Genomic DNA, 22,487 nt, shown 5'->3' on the forward strand with positions numbered 1-22,487 from the left:
AATGGAAACAGCAAATTTGTCGACAAAACTAAATTCGCTAGACAAGGTGGGATCTTTTTGTAAGTAAAAGCCATTATGCGCTAAATACTGATATAATAACCATCATATTAAAGTAAACAGGGAGTCACACGATGACATGTTGTGTGGTCCTCCAACTACGACTCACTTGGGAAAGCATGCAGTTTAGGCTACAGATGAAATAAGATACGATGAACTTCACAGGGTGGTGAAAGTGTACGGTGATGAGCTTGATGCTCCTTTCCAATAAATATAGAGGGTCTTATTCTGGTGACATGATGATCGATGCTTGGCTGCCGCTTGACAAATAAAACTAATCTTGCTCCTGTCCATAATAATCTCATCATGTAGATTATACCCACACTGTATCTGCGAGCTGTTGGCTAGAGCGCACATGCCAAGACCAGAGTAGGGCACATTTGCTAAATAACGCAACATCCTTGTGACAAAACCATCAGAAGAGTTGAAAACACGATGGAAACCCATTTAACTTGTATTTTTATTCAGTACATGGTCATTTAACCGCAAAAGTAATTTTTATGTGCAATATGTCATCACAGCCTTTAGTCAATTTGATGGAAACACATCTCTGGCGGGAAAATGCACATATTGTTTTTATGCAGATTTTAGAATATTCGCATGAAAATCTGTCGCCAGATCGGAAACATAGCTATAGAGACAAAGAATTCACTCACTGATGGGTGGGGTTGAATAAAAAAACGTTGGATTGCTGAAACACTGACTGATCAGAAATTAGGCCAAAAGAGACAGACAGCACAACACTGCACAATTCTAAATTCCACCACAGGCTTTTTTTTTTTCTTTAAAGAGGTCTATACCGGGATTGTTTTAGGGGCAACATGGTGTATAAGGCATACTGCTGTTTGCTGATTTGTGGTAGCAGTGTTTTCTGATATCACAAGCATGCAATCATGGAGATATTGTCAGTGTGTTTCGCCTCTTGGAGTCCCGTCGTGGAAATGGCACAAAGCTCTTCACCTCTTTGAATGATAACCCTAGGAGGTAAAGGGAAAGACAATAAATATCTACACAATATTACTAAAAAGGTTTGCAGGCAAACAACCAGAATAGCTTTATAATTAATCACATTATGTTACAGTGTGACACGGACATAAAAGTGATAAACATACATCTGAAATCTGAATACAAAACCTGATCAAATTCAACATCTACAAGAAAGATTACAAAACACTGAGACTTTGCACTTACGCCTCCAGTCCTCCAGAGGCAGCGTGGCATTGTCATGACTGTCATCATATGGCTGTGACTCAGGACTGTCCTCTGGGTCTCTCAAGCCATCAAAATACGGGTGTGCCAGAGCACTCTCAGCAGTGGGCCGAGTTTCACCATCCAGAACCAGCATCTTCTCAAGAAGGTCAATAGCTGTGAGAGCAGTTGAATTGAGAATGAAAACCAGAAACATGCAACAGTTTGGAGAACTTATTTACCACACAGAGACGTAAACTCAGGACCCTGTCTTTCAAAGATAATTCGTAAAAATCCAAATAACTTCACAGATCTTAATTGTAAAGGGTTTAAACACTCTTTCCCATGCTTGTTCAATGAACCATAAACATTTAATGAACCTGCAGCTGTGGAACGGTCGTTAAGACACTAACAGCTTACAGACGGTAGGCAATTAAGGTCACAGTTATGAAAACTTAGGACACTAAAGAGGCCTTTCTACTGACTCTGAAAAACACCAAAAGAAAGATGCCCTGCTCATCTGCGTGAACGTGCCTTAGGCATGCTGCAAGGAGGCATGAGGACTGCAGAAATGGCCAGGGCAATAAATTGCATGAGACGCCTAAGACAGCACTACAGGGAGACAGGATGGACAGCTGATCGTCCTCGCAGTGGCAGACCACGTGTAACAACACCTGCACAGGATCGGTACATCCGAACATCACACCTGCGGGACAGGTACAGGATAGCAACAACAACTGCCCGAGTTACACCAGGAATGCACAATCCCTCCATCAGTGCTCAGACTGTCCGCAATAGGCTGAGAGAGGCTGGACTGAGGGCTTGTAGGCCTGTTGTAAGGCAGGTCCTCACCAGACATCACCGGCAACAACGTCGCCTATGGGCACAAACCCACCGTCGCTGGACCAGACAGGACTGGCAAAAAGTGCTCTTCACTGACGAGTCGCGGTTTTGTCTCACCAGGGGTGATGGTCGGATTCGCGTTTATCGTCGAAGGAATGAGCGTTACACCGAGGCCTGTACTCTGGAGCGGGATCGATTTGGAGGTGGAGGTCCGTCATGGTCTGGGGCGGTGTGTCACAGCATCATCGGACTGATCTTGTTGTCATTGCAGGCAATCTCAACGCTTTGCGTTACAGGGAAGACATCCTCCTCCCTCATATGGTATCCTTCCTGCAGGCTCATCCTGACATGACCCTCCAGCATGACAATGCCACCAGCCATACTGCTCGTTCTGTGCGTGATTTCCTGCAAGACAGGAATGTCAGTGTTCTGCCATGGCCAGCGAAGAGCCCGGATCTCAATCCCATTGAGCACATCTGGGACCTGTTGGATCGGAGGGTGAGGGCTAGGGCCATTCCCCCCAGAAATGTCAGGGAACTTGCATGTGCCTTGGTGGAAGAGTGGGGTAACATCTCACAGCAAGAACTGGCAAATCTGGTGCAGTCCATGAGGAGGAGATGCACTGCAGTACTTAATGCAGCTGGTGGCCACACCAGATACTGACTGTTACTTTTGATTTTGACCCCCCCCTTTGTTCAGGGACACATTATTCCATTTCTGTTAGTCACATGTCTGTGGAACTTGTTCAGTTTATGTCTCAGTTGTTGAATCTTGTTATATTCATACAAATATTTACACATGTTAAGTTTGCTGAAAATAAACGCAGTTGACAGGGAGAAGACGTTTCTTTTTTTGCTGAGTTTATATGAAAAATGTATGAAAACGCATTCGCATTCATCAATTGTCAATTTTTGTCTGTCGATAGTTCAACGAATCAAAACGTTTCATGTACGAGTTGCATCCGTACAAAGCCGGACATATTGTGCAATCATATCAGTTGGCCATCTGTCAACAGATGTCTCCCATTGGAAAACCATTAGCTCCAACTGTAATTTTCCAACAACATCTCTGTGTGGCCGTATAGCAATCAAACTCATGTATACGGATACTGAATTTATGACGAATATACAAAATTGTACATTTAAGTCTGAATCACAGCATTTCTTATGTGTAATAATAACTAATGTATGTGCTTAGCATCGTCAAATCAATAGCATTTAAACTCACCCTGTGCACTGGCTCTGGGGAACAACTTCGAGAAGTTTTTTCGGGGAAAGTGAGGGAGGGACCGCACATAGCTTTTCGCCTATCAGATGACAGTAACAAGAGAGAGAAAAATAATAATAACTTGGTCATGGACCCTGACTGAGGAGTTCATGGTGCATATTCAAAATCAAAACATGGGGAATTATGCACAACTGACAAAACAATATACAATTCAAAATATTAAGTATACTATCCAGTGTTGCCTAGGTGCCAACTCTACCTCTTGACTGTCCAGCTTCTGAATGAAGTCAGGTCCGGGTACTCCTGTTATTTTCATGATCTGAGTCAGCTGATCCATGTCTGCGAGTCAAGGGTTAAAGTCAAGGTCAAAAGAGAACCATCGCGCTCTCCCAGACGCTTGGCTGGTGCGTAAAACCCACGAATTCAGACAAACAAAGAGGTGTAATGGGTTCGCACTCAAAAACATGTCGCATAAAGCTCACTTCATTATTCAATGTTTTAATTTATTTTACTGCATCAGGGATAGCGTACACAGATGTTTCGGCGTTACAACCTTCTTCAGTGTGTAGGTAGAATTTTCTTTAATTCAAAACAGCATTTGTAAAGAACAGATGAGCAGCAGGTATACAAATGAGTCACAAAGAGATACAGAATTATAGGGTATGGGAGCGGGCACGAAGGGCAACTCACAAAACAATCGCCCAGGTGTCCGCTCACCTAAAAACATCACTTCAATCCATGAGATAGCCCACCACAAAGGACATCAGGCAAAGCCGTTCATAAATATGTGGGGCCAACTCATAAAGGATATGCCAAATCTGATATGGACAGTGTTCTTGTATAACAGTTTAAATGTGGTTTATAGGAAGGAGGTGAAATCTAATTCTTCGTTTAAACTATGTGGAGATACAGAATTTAATTTATATACATGTATCCACATGGCTTCTCTTTGGAGTAATTTGTTGTCAGTCACCTCCTCTATGTGGTAGATTAACTTTTTTTCAATCTCTACGCAATGCAATTCATTAATAGAATGATTTTGTTCTGTAAAGTGTCTGGCAACTGGAAAGGTGATATCTTGACGATAAAATAGTGGATTAATGTTCTCCAAGACGTATTTCAAGGCGCGGCATGATTTTCCAATATAAGACAACTGTAACATATACAGTGGCTTGCGAAAGTATTCACCCCCCTGGAATTAAAATTGATTTTTTGGGGGTTTGTATCATTTGATTTACGCAACATGCCTACCACTTTGAAGATGCAAAATATTTTTTGGGGTGAAACAAACAAGAAATAAGACAAAAAAACTAAAATCTTGAGCATGCATAACTATTCACCCCCCCAAAGTCAATACTTTGTAGAGCCACCTTTTGCAGCAATTACAGCTGCAAGTCTCTTGGGGTATGTCTCTATAAGCTTGGCACATCTAGCCACTGGGATTTTTGCCCATTCTTCAAGGCAAAACTGCTCCAGATCCTTCAAGTTGGATGGGGTCCGCTGGTGTACAGCAATCTTTAAGTCATACCACAGATTCTCAATTGGATTAAGGTCTGGGCTTTGACTCGGCCATTCCAAGAAATGTAAAGGTTTCCCCTTAAACCACTCGAGTGTTGCTTTAGCAGTATGCTTAGGGTCATTGTCCTGCTGGAAGGTGAACCTCCATCCCAGTCTCAAATCTCTGGAAGACAAACAGGTTTCCCTCAAGAATTTCCCTGTATTTAGCGCCATCCATCATTCCTTAAATTCTGACCAGTTTCCCCCTCCCTGCCGATGAAAAACATGATGTTCTCGGGATGATGAGAGGTGTTGGGTTTGCGCCAGACATAGCGTTTTCCTTGATGGCCAAAAAGCTCAATTTTTGTCTCATCTGACCAGAGTACAGTCTCATCTCCCACATCCATTTTGACGAACACCAAATGTGTTTGCTTATTTTTTTCTTTAAGCAATGGCTTTTTTCTGGCCACTCTTCCGTAAAGCCCAGCTCTGTGGAGTATACGCCTTAAAGTGGTCCTATGGACATATACTCCAATCAGGGTTATCTTTGGTCTCTTTGTTGCCTCTGATTAATGCCTGGTCCGTGAGTTTTGGTGGGAGGCCCTCTCTTGGCAGGTTTGTTGTGGTGCCATATTCTTTCCATTTTTTAAAACAATGGATTTAATGGTGCTCCATGGGATGTTCAAAGTTTCTGATATTTTTTTATAACCCAACCCTGAGCTGTACTTCTCCACAACTTTGTCTCTGACCTGTTTGGAGAGCTCCTTGGTCTTCATGGTGCCGCATGCTTGGTGGTACCCCTTGCTTAGTGGTGTTGCAGACTCTGGGGCCTTTCAGAACAGGTGTATATATGCTGAGATCATGTGACAGATCATGTGACACTTAGATTGCACACAGGTGGACTTTATTTAACTAATTATGCAACTTCTGAAGGTAATTGGTTGCACCAGATCTTATTTAGGGGCTTCATAGCAAAGGGGGTGAATACATATGCATGCACCACTTTTCCGTTATTTATTTTTTAGAATTTTAATTTCACTTGACCAATATGGACTATTTTGTGTATGTCCATTACATTAAATCCAAATAAAAATCCATTTAAATTACAGGTTGTAATGCAACAAAATAGAAAAAACACCAAGGGAGATGAATACTTTTGCAAGGCACTGTAAATAACTCCTTCAGTAGTGCAAGTTATCCTTTAGTAGTGCAAGTTATACATGACATTATCTCATAGGTCCTAGAAGTCTGAGGGCATACAAAGTTAGAACATTTCCTTATGGTGCTACAAGAGGTACAAGATCTACAGGGGAAGTGTCCTTTTATGAACGCCTCTTTTCTCTCTCTGAACACATCTGATTTAACCAATATGTTTGATAGATTTCTTGATCGTTTATAGGTGAATAAAGGTGGATTCTGGAAAGCAGAATTTAAAGAGGAGTCTGATGATAATATGTGCCAATTATGTTTATTGACAATAGACTTAATGCAATTACGGCTATCACTGAAAGTAAGTATATAGTTTACAGAAACTGTTTCTTCTGTTTTGTTGGGATTTATTAAGTAACTGGCCAGGTATCGGTGTATCCTCTCAAGCGAAAATGCTCAAGGAGAGAATTTGATTGTCTATCATATTCTTCCTCTGTGTCACAGATGCGACGCAGTCTATGAAGTTGGCTTAGTGGTAAACCTCTTTTTAATGGGCGAGGGTGATAACTATTAGCTGTCAATATAGTATTTTTTTCTGTAGGTTTTCTGTAAACTTTAGTACTTAGAGATTGTCCCTTCTTTGTAACAAGTACATCTAAGAAATGTATAAAGTTAATCTTATTTTTCATAGTGAAGGAAATTGATTGTACTCTAGAGTTAATGTAGCTAATAAATTAATTAAATTTAATTTCGGAACCCGTCCAGAACATAAAGCAATCGTCTTTGTGTATTTAACATGATTTTTGTAAGGATAATTTTCATAAATAAAATCAAATTCGAATTTCCCCATAAAGGGATTTGCAGAGTTGGGAGCTAATGGAGTTCGCATTGTGTCACGAATTCCGCCGAGACTGCTCCTCCGCCTTGTTCGGGCAGGCTTCGGCGTTTGTCGTCCCCGGAGTACTGGCTACTACCGCTTGATGTCTCGATGTTTGTTTGGTCTTGTCTTGTTAGTGCACCTGTTTCATGTTATGTATTGATTAGGTCACCTATAAGTTTCCTTTAGTTTTGTTTGGAGTTGTGTGTGATTGTCCGCCTGTCCGTTGGTGTCGCTGTACGTTATTATTGTGGAACGAGTATTTTACGCACTGTGTTGCGTAATCGTTTTGCCTCCTGTGTTTTCGAGGCCGTTTGATTTTGTTCTCTATTCAGTCTGAGTAAAGTCGTTTTGACTGAGCCTCTGTGTCCTGCGCCTGACTCCTACACCGCATCCACATCAGCTATTGTGACACATTGCTGTTCCAAAAGTCTGTAGATAGTAATATTTATCAAATAAAAAAGTATTTTTAGCAAGCACTAGTTGTGCAAGCTCATTGATATAATTTGTAGGCACATTGCTTAAGTGGTTGGAGAGGAAGAATTTGAGGGCCTCCATACCTCCATCATTCGGAATATTGGTATATAAATTATATACCAATATTCAGAAATCTCAGGATATAAAATTAACATGGAAAAATATGTAATAATGGCAATAGGAAAAATTAAAATAATAACTCACGATCTACATCAATCCTTTAAGTGGACCACAAAAAAATATAAATAAATGTATTCCAATACTCAACAATATGAAAGCAGATCTAATTAAATTGAATTATCGTCCTATAAATCTTACAGGCAGACTAAACCTCTTTAGAATGGCATGATCGCTCCCAAAGTTTTAGTATTTATTTTTGGTAATAGCAATTACCCCACCGAAGACATTCTTTTAAAAAAGTATACTCGTTCATAACAGACTTTGATCAAATTAATATAATAAAAAGGAAAGTTTTACATCTTCCTAAATCGGAGGGTGGTTTTAACCTTCCAGACATGGAATTGTATCAACTCGCCACCCAAGGCTTTTACCTGCGACATATACAGTACTTAAATGCACTAAAGAGCAACAATGAGTACATATTGAAGATGCGCATGCTCATCACCAGAATCTTTTTACATGTCTATTTTCAAAGGATAAAGCTAAGAACATTAACAACTTCATAGTTAAGAACACTATAACAATATGGAAGAAAATGACACGTATTCTACAAGAACCAATATCACTCCCTAAAAACAACCTTATGGACCAATCCTTGGATAGCTTTTCAGAATTTACTGATAAATTGATCCACATGGAAACCTAAAGGCATAGATACCATAAAATGATGGGGGTGTGAGCATGCGGGTCTGGGCAGAGGAGATGTAGTTTGTAAGTTGTTGTTCGTATGTGTATGTTTGTATTTGGCATAAAAAATCTAATTAAAAATGAAAGATTAACAATATTACTTAAAAAAGAAGACCGATAGAAGTGTTGGCTACACATACAGTATGGGATGAGGCTAATCATTAATGATACAATTACATAATCGCAATATTACTATATTATAATGATACTTTGACTCCCAAGTATCGATTTGTAAAAATATAAATCATAATAATAATGTTGTTGCTAGGTAGTGTTATCTAGCGCTAGTCAGCTGTACCTGCACAAAACTCTGGTATTTTTCATCCTAAAGCTTGTTCTCCATCTTCTTTTTAAATAGTGAGCCAACATGTTTTCAGCACTTTTATTTTCATGACTGATAAAAACTCATTTTCTCATGCTCTTGTCTCTGCAGCAGACATATAGTGAGGAATATGTTTGGAACATCAAATCGCAACAAAATTGCCAAATCAGATCGCAATACGTATAGAATCATGAGAATCGCAATACATTTCATATCGCCACCTACATTTCGTGATAATATCGTATTGTGAGGTCCTACGCAATTCCCGCCCTACTAATCATAATCTATGGGTTTGTCATGCTTTGATTTTCCATCATTAATAAATGGCTGGCTTGTGTCAGGTCACAGAGTATGTGGTACAAACATTATACAGATAAGAAAAGAGCATAAGTAGAGGGTAAAAGGATACAGTCTTTCCCTTTGAAAAGGGTCTTCCCATTGATCATCTCTCCCATGATACAGCCCACAGACCAGATGTCCACTAGAATGGAGGAACAGATATAACCAATCAATTATTGACAAATAGAAAACAAATTCACACCAAAACAATGCTATGCTGTTTGCTCAATGGAGTGTATTCTCAAAACAACCCTGTGTACAGAATTGAGTGTAGTAGTATTATGGAGACAACTAGACTCCAAGGCCAGACCACTCGTACTAACCGATAACACTGACAACACAGCACTCATTGTGAACATACAACTACAACTGTCACTCACAATGTAACAAATCATTGTAGAAGAGCACATACAGAACCTTATATTACACAGAGGCCTTATTCCTCAATAGTGACTGAGGTGTGACTACTTGTAATACCCTCTACTAAGTAACAAAGTACATACTGTTCCATAAAAACATATTGCACGAATGAAATGAAAGTTGACTTGTGTCAGCTCAGTAACAACCTGTCAGCTCTGCAACATTTCAGGCTGTAGGTAAAACATTCTGCCAGCTCTGTAATGTTTCCAGCTGTACGTAACAGGGTGTCAGCTCTGTAAAGTTTCAGGCTTAATGTCAAACAGCCTGTCGGCTCTGTAATGTTTCAGGCTGTACGTAACAGCCTGTCAGCACTGTAACGTTTCAGGCTGTACGTAACAGCCTGTCAGCACTGTAACGTTTCAGGCTGTACGTAACAGCCTGTCAGCACTGTAACGTTTCAGGCTGTACGTAAAAGCCTGTCAGCACTGTAACGTTTCAGGCTGTACGTAACAGCCTATCAGCTATGTAACGTTTCAGGTTGTACGTAAAAGCCTGTCAGCACTGTAACGTTTCAGGCTGTACGTAACAGCCTGTCAGCACTGTAACGTTTCAGGCTGTACGTAACAGCCTGTCAGCACTGTAATGTTTCAGGCTGTATGTAACAGCCTGTCAGCACTGTAACGTTTCAGGCTGTACGTAACAGCCTGTCAGCACTGTAACGTTTCAGGCTCTCAATAAGTTGAGCAGATAGGCCTTTGGAATGAATGAGGGTGAGAGTTTGTAACAGCTGTTTGTCTTGCCGGTCTGGGTGTAGTGCATCCAGTTTAGAATGACCTCAGGCGCCCGGTACCAGCGGGTCACAACATAGCCCGTCATCTCTGCCTCAGCATGGCGAGCCAGACCAAAGTCCAGGATCTGCATCAATAGCAAAGCATAATCTTACACAAAATCCTGGGATTTTCCCCACATCTAATGAATTTCTATTCATGTTACAAACCTTTAATTCACAGTCTTGATTGACAGCCAAGTTACCAGGCTTTAGGTCCTGCAAAATAAACAGTGTGGCCCTTGGCTGAGATTATGTTGCTAGCTTTATGATCATATTCAGCACATTAACTTAATCAATAATGTAATCCCACAAAAAATTGTAAGGAGTTTAGATGAAGGCAAAACAATATTGATGAGGCCAGACCTACTGTATTTTTTTTTATGACATTGTTTGCGATCAGGAAAGCTGCAGGTTTGCTTTACACATTTTATTTTAGTTAATGGCCAAGCTAACCCCTTCAATTCACCACACATTACAAATTAACACTGATATTACTACACACATGGGTGTTGTTCCACAGAGCAACAGCATAGGGCAGGGTGTGTCTTAACAATTCTAGACACGCAGGAAGACAGAGGCATATCTGAGGGAAGCCTACTCATCCTACCTGTTAGGGCAGGGTTAGCCATAACTGATTTAAATAACATTCTCATGCGCCACAATAGAAATAGTGCTGGTTTCAGATGCTGCGGCTGGGTGTTTCCAATGGAGCAGCAAACTTACCCTGTGGATGATGCCAGCTTTGTGAATGTACTGTGAAGGCCAGAAAAACAAAGACATAATTATTGTTAATTGCCGTGATTAAGCATAGCAATGATGATTAACTAAGAGTATCATTTAATTAACATTGAAATAACATCTGACATAAACAGAATCACATTACAAAATACTATATATTTGGTCTGATTGCACATTGTGCACAAACAATCTCACCCTTAGTCCACATAGCATCTGATAGACAAGGAACTGCACACGGTCTTCAGAGAGAAGCCCTTTGACTTTGGAGAGGTCTGTGAACATGTAAGGCATCACCAGGTAGCTGTGGACAGAGACATCATCACCATCAATCTAACGCCCCATCACCTATAATGTGAATAATGACACCTGGGTCACGTTCAGAGGGGTCCAATGTTAGAGAATGTCCAGACAGAAATATAGTATTAGAACAGATGCTTCTCTGTGGTGTATAAGAGGGAATCATGTCAGCTCTATACAATACATTTCTAACTGCAACTTTCAGTATGATGCTTTACGTTGGGGTAAATTCATAGGCCAAGGAGTCAATTTCAGTGCGTGGGCAATATGGATGTCTGTGAAGTCCTTAGGGTTCTTCTAATTGGGAAGATAGTGCCTCACAGGGTTATCTGACCTATAGTGTGTTTGTGTTGGCTCTGTCCTGAATAGTGAGAAAGATGTAGGTTACCCTATAGTGCCTGTTCATATTTGTCCTAGGAATTCCATCCTATTGTTGTGTTATCTAAATAGGAATCAGTACTCGCTCCAAGGGGTTGAGTTGATGCTATAGGCCATTAAATCTATATGACCCCCGCCAAATCACCAGACATCCTCCGCCTCTGAATGCCAGAGGCATGATTCTGTGTCTGATATCACTGCGGTAAATACTCACAAATCTGTGAAGTCATTGAGCCCAGCGGCAGGAGTAAACACATCCAGAAGCCCTATCACCTGGAGGGAGTTTGCACAGGAGAAAATAAGAAGTTGAGGAATAGGTCCCACGAGAGGGAGGGAGAGAAATGGCTCCCATCATGCCAGCTATACAGTAGCTATTAGACTGAAATTGTGAAACTATGTCAGTTTGCTGCAGTGCAGGCTAAGACATCAAATCTGGGAAGAGCAACACATCGTGGGTGGGATGATGTGTGAGTCAAAGAGTCTGGAGGGATCAAAGACAACGATAGTGCCAGGATGTGTACATACTCACATTTTCATGTTTCATGTGCTTGAGCAGTCGAAGCTCCCGATAGGCCCTCTTGGCAAAAATCTCGGACTGGAAGGGCCGGTGAAGCTTCTTGATGGCCACTTTCTCATTGGTCTTTACATTTATGACTGAGCTGAGGCAGAACAAATATTGTTATTGCATAACAAAACATCTCAAGAAAAATGTGGCTTCATCCCTTATGAGAAGGTTAGTTAATAGATAATAAGGTTATAAGGTTACTGAATCAAAGTGACAGATTGAGATGAATACCACATGCTTTCATTTGTTCAGACAAAGATTCTATATTGTACCTCAACATGTTCACTTAAGCTCTGCAACAAGTCATCGTAGGAAAAGCCAGTCATGCTACTACACACCATATCCTGAACACTGTGTGCACAGCCCCCAAGGGAGCCTAACTGGCTATATGAAAATTAGCTAACACATTTAAAGAGTCATTTTTATTTTTATTTTTTACAATAAATCTGGCCTTCATTTTGACAGTTTGTTGCAAAAGTGATCTACCATTGAAATCGTGATGCCTCTACGTTATCTCAAGGGAGGGGTTCGGTATGAAATACACTCCCTTCTAAATGTGCTTGGTGGTACCATCTCAAGGCCAACTATAAAAGCAGGTGACAGAGCACCTTATTTGGCAATGGTCTTGGTAACTGGAGTGTGCCAATATATGTTGCATGATGCTTCTTTGACTAGACTACTGACGTTACACAAAATTCAAAAGGCAGTAAGGCACATTTCTGCATATGATAAAATTTTAAAATTTTCCTTACCGTTACATACACATCTATGTGCTTTTACGAAGAAAAAAAACAAGTAGGCTATGATAATTATACGTTTATATTCGTAGCTACATCAATCGTAACAAGAAATACTGTAGATGACACTTTTTCCCCAACTGCTTTGACTGATTGGTGGCGCAGTCCGCTAAAACAGTTGGCTCATAGCTCAATGGTTGCGAATTCTAGTCCCACATCTCTCATTTAACTGGACCCACTTCACAGTCACCTAGTAAATAGAGAAGCTATTTCAAGTATTTTGCTCTATGCGATCCGATCTGAAGCGCACTTTAACGGTAGAACAGACGGTTCACCTTTTCCATTGACGTTTGTAGACTACGTCTGAATACTGTAATGTCAAATATCTTAATTAGACAATATTTCATTTTTCAAACATAATACATATCCAGTGCATTCGGAAAGTATTCAGACCTTGACTTTTTCCACATTTTGTTACGTTACAGTCTTATTCTAAAATTGATTAAATTGTTTTTCCCCTCATCAATCTACACACAATACCCCATAATGACAAAGCAAAAACAGGTTTTTAGAAATGTTTGCAAATTTAAAAAACAAAAACAAATGAAATATCACATTTACATAAGTATTCAGACCCTTTACGCAGTACTTTATTGAAGCACCTTTGGCAGCGATTACAGCCTCAAGTCTTCTTGGGTATAACACTACAAGCTTGGCACACCTGTATTTGGGGAGTTTCTCCCATTATTCTCTGCAGATCCTCTCAAGCTATGTCAGGTTGGATGGGAAGCGTTGCTGCACAGCTATTTTCAGGTCTCTCCAGAGATGTTCGATCGGGTTCAAGTCCGGGCTCTGGCTGGGCCACTCAAGGACATTCAGAGACCCGAAGCCACTCCTGTGTTGTCTTGGCTATGTGCTTAGGGTCGTTGTCATGTTGGAAGGTGAACCTTCGCCCCAGTCTGAGGTCCTGAGCGCTCTGGAGAAGGTTTTCATCAATGATCTCTCTGTACTTTGCTCCGTTCATCTTTCCCTCGATCCTGACTAGTCTCCCAGTCCATGCCACTAAAAAACATCCCCTAGCATGATGCTGCCACCACCATGCTTCACTGTAGGGATGGTGCCAGGTTTCCTCCAGACGTGATACTTGGCATTCAGGCCAAATAATTGAATCTTGTTTCTCATGGTCTGAGAGTCCTTTAGGTGGCTTTTGGCAAACTCCAAACGGGCTGTCGCGCCTTTTACTGAGGAGTGGCTTCCATCTGGCCACTCTACCATAAAGGCCTGATTGGTGGAGTGCTGCAGAGATGGTTGTCCTTCTGGAAGGTTCTCCCATCTCCACAGAGGAACTCTGGAGCTCTGTCAGAGTTACCATCGGGTTCTTGGTCACCTCCCTGACCAAGGCCCTTCTCCCCAGATTGCTCAGTTTAGCCGGGCGGCCAGCTCTAGGAAGAGTCTTGGTGGTTCCAAACTTCTTCCATTTAAGAATGATGGAGGCCACTGTGTTCTTGAGGATCTTCAATGCTGCAGAATTTTTTTGGTAACCCCAGATCTGTGCCGCGACACAATACTGTCTCGAGCTCTACGGACAATTACCTGTTTTCGCTGTGAATAAGGCTATAATGTAACAAAATGTGCAAAAAGGGAAGGGGTCTGAATACTTTCATTATAAATTCCAACAAATTACCATGCACATCTCTCATTGAATTAGGCCTATTAGATAGGCTATTATAAATGTAAAGTTTTTGCTCTCCTTGCTCTCTGAAAGGGAGCACGGTTAATAACATACAGTCGAATTGTCATGAGCCCTCTCACTCCACCGGGTTACCACCTTAATTGGTTTCCACTATCTTCCACTCTGCTCACCTCCCTCTCTCTACTCAGCCTAACTAGCTCCACCTGTTCCTGCTCTGCTCGGCTCTAATTACTCTGCCAGCTGCGCTGCATTACCCACTAACCTCTCCCAGTATTTAAGGCCCTGTCTTTCAGCTCTCCGGTGTCAGATCGTCTGCAAAGCTCACACCCGGAACCTGTTTGCTCGCGCTTCTGGCTCACCCTGGTTTTGTGACCCCGGACCTGCCTGTTTATTGGATACTCTTCTGCCTTAGGAGATCCAGACCTGCTTCTGCCATTACGACTCCTGACTACTCTTCAATCCCGGTAACTCTGACCAGCCTTCTGCCTTGCTACTACGTATTTTGGATTCCCTTGAACTGTACTGCTGCCTGGTTTCATTCCGCCCTGTTGTGTCTGCGTCTCCCCCCCCCCCAGGACTTCTGGACCACCCACCACCGGCTTCATAGGACGCATCGCTGCCACTGGGGGGGGCACAGACCCAGCGCATTGGACGGGATCCCTGTTACCCCTGGAGCCTTCATTCACTCCCCTACTTCCCTTTTCCCTTAAGTTTAATAAACTTTCTGGTGTGACGCAATTGTGGTCCTCTGGTCGTCTGTCTGAATCGTGACAGTACGATCTGACCATTATGGACTCAGCGCACACTTTCCCCGACATGGAAACCGATGAGCATGAGCAGCAGTTCCAGCAGCAGCAACAACAACTCGCCATGCTCATTCAACTCCTCACCAACCTTACCCCAGCCAGTCTGCCCACCAGCCCAGCCCCCCGAGTTACCTGCCCCGGTCATTGCAGCCGCTGCTCCGAACCCAAGATTGGAAACCCCGAGCGGTTCAACGGCGATTCAACCCAGGTCCGGCCATTCCTGACTAGCTGCCGACTTCAGTTCTCCTTGCAGCCAAGGACCTTCGCCACGGAGGGGGCTAAAGTTGGGTATGCCATCACTCACCTGACGGGCCGAGCTCGACTCTGGGGAACAGCAGAGTTCGAACGTCAAACCCCCGCATGTGCAACCTTCGACCTGTTTGCTGAGGAGATGCTGAAGGTGTTTGACCTGGATTCACCCACCGCAGAGGCGTCTCGTGAACTGTTCAGTATTCGACAAGGCAGACGTACAGTCGCAGACCATTCCATCGACTTCCGAACCCTGGCTAGACGAAGTTCTTGGAACACACCACCATTGGTGGACGCGTTCTTCCATAGTTTGGCTGACTATATCAAGGGACGAGTTGGTCTCCCATGAACTGCCTTCCACTCTTGATGAAGCCATCGCACTGACTGTCAGGATCGACAGAAGGATACAGACCCGTCGTCGTGAGAGGGGGCGCCAAGGTCCACCTACTACCGGCATTCGGAGAGATCCGACTGGGCTCCTGTCATCTACTGCCACTCACCCAGGTCAGCTTGATCAGTCTGAGCCTATGGAGATTGGGCGAGCCTCCCTCACTCCTGCAGAGCGCCAGCGCCGCTTCACCTCAAACCTCTGCCTCTATTGTGGAGGTGATGGACATCGTGTGGTAACCTGCCCTTTAAAGGGCCGAAGCTCACCGGGCGTAGGGGGAGTCCGGTCGAGTTCAATGACCATCCAGTCCTCCGACCGCAAACCCCTGCTGCAAGTTCACCTCCGCCTCTCTGACTCAACTCACACCCTGGCTGCTCTGGTGGATTCTGGCGCCGAAGCCAACATAATGGACGTCAAGCTGGCACGCCAACTGGGACTGGAGAACCTCCGTTTGACACCTCCTATTCCTGCCCGGGCACTGGACGGACACTTACTCGGATCGGTCACTCATGTCACGGCCCCGGTCTCGATGGGTCTGTCCGGGAAACCATCAAGAAACTATCCAGTTTCACCTGCTCCCCTCTCCAGGCCAACCCCTCATCCTGGGTTACCCATGGCTCCGCCGGCACAACCCTCAGCTCGACTGGGTGACCGGGGTGATCAGGGAGTGGGGAGAGGACTGCCACCGAACCTGCCTGCTTGCTGCCGCACTACCCCCTCGGCCAGTACCTACTAACTCCGCTCCGGACCTCTCCAATGTCCCAGAATGCTACCATGGTCTCAGAGAGGTGTTTAACAAAGCAAGAGCCACATCTCTGCCCCCTCACCGACCGTACGACTGTGCCATCGACCTCCTCCCTGGAACAGCTCCTCCAAGGGGTCGTCTTTATTCGTTGTCTGCTCCTGAAAGAAAGTCCATGGAGGACTACATCAATGGCTCTCTGTCCGCAGGATTAATCCGTTCATCTTCATCTCCTGCTGGTGCTGGCTTCTTCTTTGTGGGGAAGAAGGACGGATCTCTTCGCCCCTGCATCGACTACAGGGGACTCAACGACATCACAGTGAAAAACCGTTACCCTCTGCCTCTGCTCACCTCTGCTTTTGAGTTGCTCCAGGGAGCCACTGTTTTTACCAAGTTGGATCTCAGAAACGCTTACCACCTAGTGCGGATCCGGGAGGGAGATGAATGGAAGACCGCATTCAATACACCAACAGGCCACTACGAGTATCTGGTTATGCCTTTTGGCCTCACCAATGCTCCTGCTGTGTTCCAGGCTCTAGTGAATGATGTACTGCGGGACATGTTAAACAAGTTTGTCTTCGTTTACCTGGATGACATCTTAATTTACTCCAGAAACCTGTCTGAACACACCCGCCATGTCCAGCAAGTCCTTCATCGTCTTCTGGAGAATTCCCTCTACGCCAAGGCAGAGAAATGTGAGTTTCACGTCAAGACAGTGGCCTTCCTGGGGTACATAGTGGCAGAAGGAAGTATCCAAATGGATCCTGCCAAAGTATCAGCAGTCACTTCGTGGCCAGTTCCGGAGAACAGAAAGAAGCTGCAACAGTTTCTGGGGTTTGCTAACTTCTATAGGAAGTTTATCCGGAACTACAGTACCGTTGCTGCCCCTCTCACTGCTCTAACCAGCACCAAGCAACCCTTCACCTGGACCCCAGCAGCCGACAAAGCCTTCAGTACCCTCAAGGTGAGGTTCACCTCCGCTCCCATCCTCCAGATGCCTGATGTGGACCGGCAATTCATTGTGGAGGTGGACGCCTCGGATGTGGGAGTTGGTGCTGTGATTTCTCAGTGGGCTGCGGAGGATAGGAAGCTCCATCCCTGTGCCTTTTTCTCACGTCGGTTGTCCCCCTCTGAGTGCAATTACGACATAGGGAACCGGGAGCTGCTGGCTGTGAAGCTTGCCTTGGAGGAGTGGCGTCACTGGCTGGAGGGGTCCACCATTCCATTTCTCGTTTGGACCGATCATAAGAACTTGGAGTACATCCGCACGGCCAAACGGTTGAACTCCAGGCAGTCCCGCTGGGCCCTGTTCTTCACCAGGTTTAATTTCACTCTGTCATACCGGCCTGGATCACGCAACACCAAGCCAGACGCCCTCTCCCGTCAATTCCAGAAGGATGACACCCCCTCCAAGGACCCTGTGTCGATTCTGCCAAGTCCCTGCATCGTTGCAGCTCTGACCTGGGCTGTTGAGGAACAGGTGCTGGAGGCTCTCCGTAACCAGCCAGGTCCCAGCACTTGCCCAGCTGACCGCCTTTTTGTCCCCGAAGACCTGAGGTCCCAGGTCATTCAGTGGGGACATGACTCCCGCCTAGCTTGTCACCCTGGCTCCACCCGCACTTACAACCTGCTCGCCCAGAGGTTCTGGTGGCCCTCTCTGAGGAAGGATGTACGGGAATTCGTCCAAGCCTGCCCCATCTGCAACCAACACAAGTCGTCCTGCCAGCCCCCAGCCGGATTGCTGCAGCCCCTGCCTGTGCCCAGACGTCCCTGGTCTCACATCGCCCTTGACTTTGTCACGGGGCTGCCCCCTTCAAGTGGCATGACCGTCATTCTCACCATCGTTGACCGTTTCAGCAAGATGGCACACTTCATTCCCCTCCCCAAGCTCCCAACCGCCAAGGAGACCGCCCAGGTGGTCCTGGAACACGTCTTCCGGATCCACGGACTGCCAAGGGATGTTGTTTCTGACCGTGGTCCACAATTCTCCTCCGCTTTTTGGAAGGAGTTCTGTCACCTGCTGGGAGCCACAGTCAGTCTGACTTCCGGATTCCATCCCCAATCCAATGGGCAGTCAGAGCGGGCTAATCAGGAGCTCGAGAAGGCACTGCGATGCATGACTTCACGCAACCCCCACTCCTGGTCGCAGCAATTGACATGGGTGGAGTACGCACACAATTCTCTGACCTGCTCTGCCATCGGTATGTCCCCTTTCCAATGTGTTTATGGATACCAGCCTCCTCTATTTGCCAGCCAGGAGGAGGAGGTTACTTGCCCATCTGCACTTGCTTTTGCCCGTCGATGTCGCCGCACCTGGTCACAAGCCCGAGCCACACTCCTCAGGTCCGTTGCCAGCTACACTACCGGGGCCAACCGTCGGAGAATTCCTGCTCCCACCTACCATGTTGGTCAAAGGGTGTGGTTGTCATCGAAGAACCTGCCACTCAGGGTGGAGTCGCAGAAGCTGGCACCTCGGTTCATTGGCCCATTCCCTATCATAAGAGTGATTAGCCCAACTGCTGTCCGGCTCCAACTGCCTAATTCCCTGAGGGTGCACCCCACTTTCCATGTGTCTAAGATTAAGCCCATCCATGAGAGTCCGCTGGTCCCTGCTGCGCCTGGTCCTCCTCCTCCACGGCTCGTCGATGGTGGTCTGGTTTACACCGTCCGCCGCCTGCTTCGGTCCAGACGGAGGGGTAGGGGTCTCCAGTACCTCATTGACTGGGAGGGCTATGGACCTGAGGAAAGGACCTGGGTGCCAGCTAGTCGGATTGTGGATAGGACTCTCATCACCGCTTTCCACCAACGGCATCCTGATCAACCTGCAATCCGTAGGGGCCGCCCCAGAGGGGTCCCTAACCGTCCGGCCCGCTCGGCTTCCTGTCCTGTGCCTGATCCTGTCTCGGGACCTGTCCCATCTCCCGACCACGGCCCTCCGGCTTCCTCCGAGGATGAGGACGTTCACTCGGACCGTTCGGAGGAGTTCTAGCCCTCCTCCGGCTCCCCTCCTCCCGCCCGGCGTGGTGTTGCTCTTGGGACTTCTGGGGCCGTCCCTTGGGGGGGTTCTGTCATGAGCCCTCTCACTCCACCGGGTTACCACCTTAATTGGTTTCCACTATCTTCCACTCTGCTCACCTCCCTCTCTCTACTCAGCCTAACTAGCTCCACCTGTTCCTGCTCTGCTCGGCTCTAATTACTCTGCCAGCTGCGCTGCATTACCCACTAACCTCTCCCCAGTATTTAAGGCCCTGTCTTTCAGCTCTCCGGTGTCAGATCGTCTGCAAAGCTCACACCCGGAACCTGTTTGCTCGCGCTTCTGGCTCACCCTGGTTTTGTGACCCCGGACCTGCCTGTTTATTGGATACTCTTCTGCCTTAGGAGATCCAGACCTGCTTCTGCCATTACGACTCCTGACTACTCTTCAATCCCGGTAACTCTGACCAGCCTTCTGCCTTGCTACTACGTATTTTGGATTCCCTTGAACTGTACTGCTGCCTGGTTTCATTCCGCCCTGTTGTGTCTGCGTCTCCCCCCCCCCCAGGACTTCTGGACCACCCACCACCGGCTTCATAGGGACGCATCGCTGCCACTGGGGGGGCACAGACCCAGCGCATTGGACGGGATCCCTGTTACCCCTGGAGCCTTCATTCACTCCCTACTTCCCTTTTCCCTTAAGTTTAATAAACTTTCTGGTGTGACGCAATTGTGGTCCTCTGGTCGTCTGTCTGAATCGTGACACGAATTTAACAGGTGAACAGACAGTTGATCTTTTGCGTTGAAGTGTGTAGGCTACCACTGTAAGTATGGCCTACTGTAGTAAAAAAGATATATAATCGGAGCAGACAATGTTTCAGAATTTGTGGACAGTGCAGCATATTTAGGTTCGGGAAAAAGTAAATGCAAAACACAACAATTTGCAATCATTTTTGTCTTTCAGAAACAGCCAGATGGCTACAGCAAATGTCACTGAAAAGAAAACATTCTGCCAACACCTCCAAAGACATTTGATCAAGTTCGCCATTGCTACTTCCTTTATATACTGTCTTGGCCTACTTCCAATACTTCCAGTATACAGTATACAGCAAATAAGCACATTATTGTCACCATAAAAGGTAAATGATGGCGTTTTTCAGGCAGAGTTATAATGCTTGTTCACGCAGTTTTACAACAAGTCTGATTTCTAACAGGAAACATGCGTGCGTCAAGTTCATACATCTCAATATTTTTGTGCGTGAGCAGTCTTTTCAGAAATGGCCATGCAGATATTTAGTGTAAAATTTAAGCAACGGTTATAAATGAGGCCCCAGAGCTGTATTTGGTCGAGCTGCAAATCATTTTATTATCAGTGTGCCAGTGCACTTATGTAAGTATGCTTTAGTGAGAAAGTGTTGGGATCAGGTACAACTACATTTACCGACCCCCAAAATGAATATTTATCAGCAATTCCCCGCACCCACAACTTCTCACCTGAATGCATTTTTTGACATTTTTAAGGGGTTGGGCAAAGGCTTAAATTGGGTTTGAGAGTTACTCTTTAAGTAGGTTGCCTATATATTGGTATTGGAGCATCATATAAATGCAGTGACCGAGATTGATTCATTCTTTGTAAGATTGTAACAATCTCGAAAAGCAATTGATGCATTATTGACAGAGCTGAAGAAACCCGATATATCTCTCTGTATGGCCTTCTTGAAAACAACAACCATCAGTTTGGGATAGCGATATTGTCACTGACTCACCATACGGAACCGTACGCCCCTGTCCCGATCTGCTTCAATCGCGTGTACTTCTCCGGGATTTCCCATACCGTGCCGTTGATCTCCTCTCGGATGAAGGGTGGCTGAGACTCCATGTTGCTGCGATATGGTGAAAATTCGCTCCACAAAGACAACGAGCTAAAGTATTATACTTTCCCACCTCCCACGCGCTCTTTCTGCAACTTCTTGTTAAAAAGGTCACGGTACCAATCCCAGCCGCAATAATAGCCTACAGTCAATTGCTCACTTGGATAGTGAGGTTCGCCAGGAGAATGAGTGTTGCAAGAGCAGTAGGATACAGTTGTGAGTTGAATGGCGTAACCTACAATTGTACTATTTACGATAGCCTTATACTAACAGTACCCTATCCTCCATAAAGACATCTGACGACCCAATAATGATATAGTCTAATCGTCATCGCCCTTCCAATAATCGTGCTGTTTGACTGCTCGGAAAGCTTGCTAAAAAACGTGCTAAAACGTGTCAGCTGCTATGACTCCGATTTCCGTTCACACCCACACACATAGACAGTAGGTGGGACTGTACTTGTTATGAATAATAACCTCCATATGATTAAATTCGTATTAAAATAGTTAAACAAAAATAACATCCTATGAAAATGAAGTCTAATTACTGATTAATAAATTAGGCCTATTTACTTGATTTGATTTAAATTATTTGTATTAATGGCTAATGTTACTGTATTTATGGGCAAATTTCAACAATCTCACCTTTCAGTGAATATGAGACCTCTGATTAGTCAACATGACTTCATCAGACAGACAAGAACACCTAGGCTCACACTTCCTGGTGGATCAAAAAAGGTTGAGCTAAATAATATTGCTTACACCAATCAATTTCTTGCAGATCTACCAGGGGCACCAAAATGTGTGGCAATACAGGTAGATTTTGGATTGTTTCTAGTATCCAACCTCTACCTACCCTGGGCCTGAATTCACAAAGACAAGACTAGGAGTGCTGATAGGCCTATATGATACCTTTAGTTCATAATTAATAAGATTACATGGACGGGGGGACCTGATCCTAGATCAGCACTCCTACTCCTAGACAGTTATGAATACCTACCCTGTTCTCTACAGTTGGC

At 44.8% G+C, this 22,487-nt stretch overlaps 1 protein-coding gene across 1 annotated transcript; it reads right to left on the reverse strand.

Moving 5' to 3' along the window:
- Positions 1–243: 243 nt before the first annotated feature.
- On the reverse strand, positions 244–21,863 carry LOC121545988 (mitogen-activated protein kinase 13-like). Its single transcript, XM_041856945.2, has 12 exons — positions 21,365–21,863; positions 11,975–12,104; positions 11,660–11,718; positions 10,966–11,071; positions 10,756–10,785; positions 10,201–10,248; positions 10,004–10,118; positions 8,914–8,985; positions 3,575–3,654; positions 3,316–3,394; positions 1,249–1,422; positions 244–1,034 (listed from the first exon to the last, which is right to left on the reverse strand). The coding sequence occupies exons 1-12, from the start codon at positions 21,475–21,477 to the stop codon at positions 949–951; spliced, it is 1,092 nt and encodes a 363-aa protein (XP_041712879.2). The 5' UTR covers positions 21,478–21,863; the 3' UTR covers positions 244–948.
- Positions 21,864–22,487: the final 624 nt, after the last annotated feature.

The sequence above is a fragment of the Coregonus clupeaformis genome, chromosome 30 (assembly GCF_020615455.1).
Source record: "Coregonus clupeaformis isolate EN_2021a chromosome 30, ASM2061545v1, whole genome shotgun sequence".
NCBI lineage: Eukaryota > Metazoa > Chordata > Actinopteri > Salmoniformes > Salmonidae > Coregonus > Coregonus clupeaformis.